Source organism: Stegostoma tigrinum, chromosome 7 (genome assembly GCF_030684315.1).
Source record: "Stegostoma tigrinum isolate sSteTig4 chromosome 7, sSteTig4.hap1, whole genome shotgun sequence".
Classification (NCBI taxonomy): Eukaryota; Metazoa; Chordata; class Chondrichthyes; order Orectolobiformes; family Stegostomatidae; genus Stegostoma; species Stegostoma tigrinum.
In genome coordinates, this window is record NC_081360.1 from 64,702,072 (window position 1) to 64,706,862 (window position 4,791).

At 37.0% G+C, this 4,791-nt stretch overlaps 1 protein-coding gene across 3 annotated transcripts in view; it reads left to right on the forward strand.

Annotated features, from left to right (window-relative positions):
- nostrin (nitric oxide synthase trafficking) overlaps positions 1 to 4,521 on the forward strand; it is a 56,311-nt gene extending 51,790 nt beyond the window's left edge. For all 3 annotated transcript variants that reach the window (XM_048534873.2, XM_048534874.2, XM_048534875.2), the window contains one exon: positions 518 to 4,521. In XM_048534873.2, coding sequence (XP_048390830.1) covers positions 518 to 654 — 137 coding nt within the window. In that variant the 3' untranslated portion in view covers positions 655 to 4,521. The remainder of the gene's footprint in view (positions 1 to 517) is intronic.
- The last annotated feature ends 270 nt before the right edge of the window (positions 4,522 to 4,791 follow it).

A 4,791-nucleotide genomic window follows, 5' to 3' on the forward strand; every position in this document is an offset into this window, starting at 1 on the left:
AAAAATCATTCAAGGGATATGGATGTTGCAGGTTAGGCCAACATTAATGTCCATTCCTAATTACCATCAAAGAATGTGGTGAGCTGCATTCTTGAATCACTGCAGTTCATGTGGAATAGGTTCTAGTATACGGTCATAGTGCAATTAGGGAGCGAAGTCCAGGATTTTGATGTAGTGAAGGAGTGGTGCTCCCATTTATCTGTTACTTTGTGTTTCTGAGGGTACGGGTTGAGGATTTAAAAGGTGCTGTCAGTGCAGTCTTGACAAATTTTTAGAATGCATCTCGTGGATGAAATACACTTGCTAGTATGAGTCAATGATGGAGTAAGTGAATAGTGAACTGTTTGGTTATGATGCAGATTATTCATAATTTATCATATCTAATTTAGCTGGTTCATAACGATGCAATAATTGAAGTGAGACTGCTAGACCACAACTGTTACTTTCAGAAATCAGTAACCAGGAAATGTCACACTCTTGGACACATTTTGACTTTCCATTTCTTTTCTCACTGTAGGTGATATACTTACTATTCACAAAAAGGATGCAAGTGGATGGTGGTTTGGCAGTTTGCAAGGAACAAAGGGCATTTTCCCAGCTACATATGTAGAAGAATTACCCCAAATGGAAAAAGTCAAATCAACAGAAGCATAAACTGGTTCAGACTGTACATGTCACTGATTTTTGGATGAAGATAGGGTGATTTGTAAAAGTTCCGACAAGCGTGTAGTATTTTAATACAATCCTGCAAACTTGAATTTATTTTGATTATAAAATCTAATACAAGTTTTGGACAAGGACTTGTTTTATGTTAACTGTGCTAATGTATTTTCTGCTTGTGAACTGAAAAGCAAACACTTTAATAGCCACAATTTACTGCAGCCAGCAAATAGATTTACTCTCTCAAAACTCTTTTGAAGGGCTGCTATGTGTACGAGAGAACAGAGCCTTCTACAGGCTTTCTGGGGCCTGTAATGAGGGCACACAACTATCTCTTTCATCAAATTGAAGGATAGAATACTGCAGTCTGGCTAGAAGAAATTAAGTTAGAACAAAAATTTTTTAGAAGAGGTACTAAACGTGAAAGGAACAGGGTTTAAAAAGTTTGACTTGAGAGAATCAAGTCAAAGAAAAAATCTGATCTAAAGGAATTAGACAACTGTAAAATAGTGTCAGTAATTAAGACTGATAGTGCCATTAAAAAGGAAACCTAGTCGGAAATAGATAAGCCCAAACTTTGTGGCAAGTTTAATTTGTATTTGCCACGTGAGTGTAGGGAAGTCATACCATTTGATGCACTCAAATGGGGGAGCAGACAACAAGATGTTATTTTGAGCACTACGCTGAGGACAGCACATCTTCAATTTTCACGTTTGAACTGTTTCTCTGCTTAGTTAAAGTTGCTGTTCAGATCATGCATCAATGTTAGCTTCATTACTTTTATAGAAAATAATGACCCATTAGTGTTTATACACTGTATTCACAAACTCATGTTTTTTGAGACACATCACCAAGAGGCAAAGCACACCTTTGATCACTCAGAACATGTACACATTACGTCTCTGAATGGGGCACGTTGTGCCTGCTCCGATTCTATTACCTAATTACAATCTCCTGCCTATCCCTCATATTACTGGACGCCATTCCTATCCAAATAACCATGCCTTCATCACATTGCAAGCAACGCTTACCATACTCTGACTACTTGCTGTGCGAAAGTTTTTGTTCCCTTGGATGACACTTACTTCATTTGCACCTCACTAAATCTATTTCCCTCTCCATTCCTTTCTCTTTTACAAAGGGGAACAACTTATTTACTCTATCCACCTGCTTTTGATTTTGTAAATCTCTATCAAATCTCCTCTTCTTCTGTCCAAACAGGACAGCTGTAAACCTTTTTTTTGGAACTACTCCTGTGCATCACTTCTGCACTCTATCCAATGCATTTACATCACTTCCTGTTCTTTATTCTATGCACGTGTTAATAAAGCCAAGTACACTCTATGCCTTATTAACTGCTGTCTCTCCCCCTACCCGCCACCTTGAATATCTGAACATATATTCAGCCAGGATCCCCTATTACTGCACTCCTTATTTTATGTTGTCTTTCAATGTTCTTCTGACCAAAGTGCATCACCTCACACTTCTCCGCATTGCATCCCATCTGCTACCTATCTGCTCATTCCACTTAGCTGTCAATGTCACTTTGGAGTTCCACACTGTCCTCACTATTTATATGTCTTCCAACTTTAGTGTCATCAAAACATTTGTACACCAAGATCCACAGCACTAATATATATTAGGAAAAGCAAGGTTTCAATACCTACCTTGGAAAACTCCACAAATCGTCTGGCCTAAAATACAACTATTGACTATTACTGTTTCCAATCATTTAATACGTGCAATTACTGTTGTCCCTTTTATTTTCCTTACAGTGCCATATAACAAACTTGTATCAAACTTCTTATGGAAATCCATATGTACCACCAGCAGCATTACCTGCATCAATTCTACTATCTCTTTAAAAAGAAACTCAGAAAGTTAATCATGGTTTTCCTTTTAAAATCTGTGTTGACTCTTCCTCATCAACCAACCTTTTTTTCATGTGCTCACTAATTCTATCCCAAATAACTTTCTAAAAGTTTCTTACCACTGAAATTAAAGTAACTGGTTTGTAATTGCTATGATTAACCTTACAATCTTTCTTGAACAAGGCTGTAATGTTTGCAATTCTTCAATCTTCTTTATAGGGAAGGCTGAAACACTATGGTCAATAGTCCTGCAGTTTCTACCCTCATTTTCTTCTAAATCTGTGGTGCATCTCATCTGGTCCCAGTATCGTTGGGACTTAAAGTTGACAATGATTTATCCAAGACTGCTTCTTTATTAATTTTGAATCCTTCTAATGACAGTGTCTCCTCCTCTTTTGCAAAGACAGAATGTAAAGTATTAATTTAATATTTCAGCCGTGCCCCTTGCATCAGCTCTACTCCTTTAGCCACTCCTTTACTGTTTTATAGAAGACTTTAGGATTTTTGTTCGTTAACTGCTATCTTTTCTTATCGTTTCTCTTTGCTTCTGTTGTTTGATTTTTCACCTCCTCCTGAGACCTTTGGTATTCCTGTTGATTCTAAATTGTGTTTTCTGTCCTACACCTGTCAAAGGAACGTATTTTTCTAATGTTAATTTCTACCTGTTTTATCATCTACCATTAGAAGGAATATACCTTGACTGTACCTGAATCATTTACACTTTGAAGGTGGCCCATTGTTCAGTTACTGTTTTCTCTTTTTATTCCAATCAATTCTGCTTAGCTCTGTTTTTGCATTAAGTTAGCTCTCCACCAATTATGTTTTCTTGCTCTGGATTATTGCATGTCATTCTCCAACATCATCCTGAAACTTAGAATGACCATCATCTCCTAAATGTTCCCCAATGATACTTGATTCGGCTCATCTCATTTCCAAGGACCAGGTGTAACAATATATTCTTCGTTGTTGGACCAGATACATACTGCTGTAGGAAACTCTCCTGAATAATTGTGCCTCACTGCCCCTTATATTACCAGTGTCCCAGTCTATATTTGGGTAATTGAAGTTCCCCCATTAAAAGTATCTCTATAATGTTGGCAATTCTCAGTAATTTCCCTGTAGATATGTTCCTTTACATACTTTCCACTTGTTGATGGTCTATAGAGCACATCAAGCAATATTTTAATTGTACCTTTTTTATTTTGTAGCTCTGGAAAAACTAACTCTGTGCTTGAACCTCTCTGAGACATCTTCCTTCCTTGACCTAGGCCTTCATCATCACTAAAATATTATAATTCCACATTGCAGTCTGTATTTCTAACTCCCCACCCTAATTTACTATACTACATGCACGCAAACTGTTTTGGACTTTTTCTTTCTTCTTCTGACTTCACCTATTAATTTATTATTCTCTATGCTATTGCCAGCTGTATACCTAAATATTTCACAGGCTCTGGTATTCTCTTCTCTCCCTGATCCCTACCAAGTTAGCCTTCCCAATGGCACTAGCAAAACACCCACATGGAACTCAATCCCAGGTACAACCCATCTGGCCCCAGAAACAGTCCCAGTGTATCAGGAATGTTAACCCCTTCCTCCTATAGCGTCTTTCCAGCCAAGCATTCATCTGCATTATTCTCCTATCTCTGTACTCACTTGCACACATGCCGCTGAAGTTTACAACTTTGTGATTTTGCTTGCTAACTTTCTATTTAGCTTTCTAAATTCTGATTACAGGACCACATCCACCTTCCTAGTTAAGTCATTGATTGTATATAGCTGTTGAAATGCTTTAAAAATATATCAGGCCTATTCTTGATAAGTATTTTATTCAAGTCTGAATTATATTAAGAAAAATATATTTCATTTATACTGTTTACTTGGAAGTGTTTCTTTTCTGCTAAGACATATCATTGTAATCAACTCAGAGGCAATTCAGGCACCATCCAATAATCCCACATTTGCAATAAAGTGTAAATGATCTGCATAAGTGTTTGTTGGTGCTTAACTTTCAGAAAACACTGTTGAAACAGGATAATGGAGAGTGACAATCAAAGTTAATAATAATTGAAAAGGCTCAGAATTACCAGCATCACTAAGATTAATAACAATTCTACAGACATTTGTGTTATTGTGAAAATAATGCAAAAAGCAGCCAGATTTTAGCTTTGTATCTTAAACATCCAGAAAGAACAGTCTCTTGAGGGTGATTTCATGATGCGTGATCCATCTGTGGTATCTCTAGCTTCTTCATGCTAGG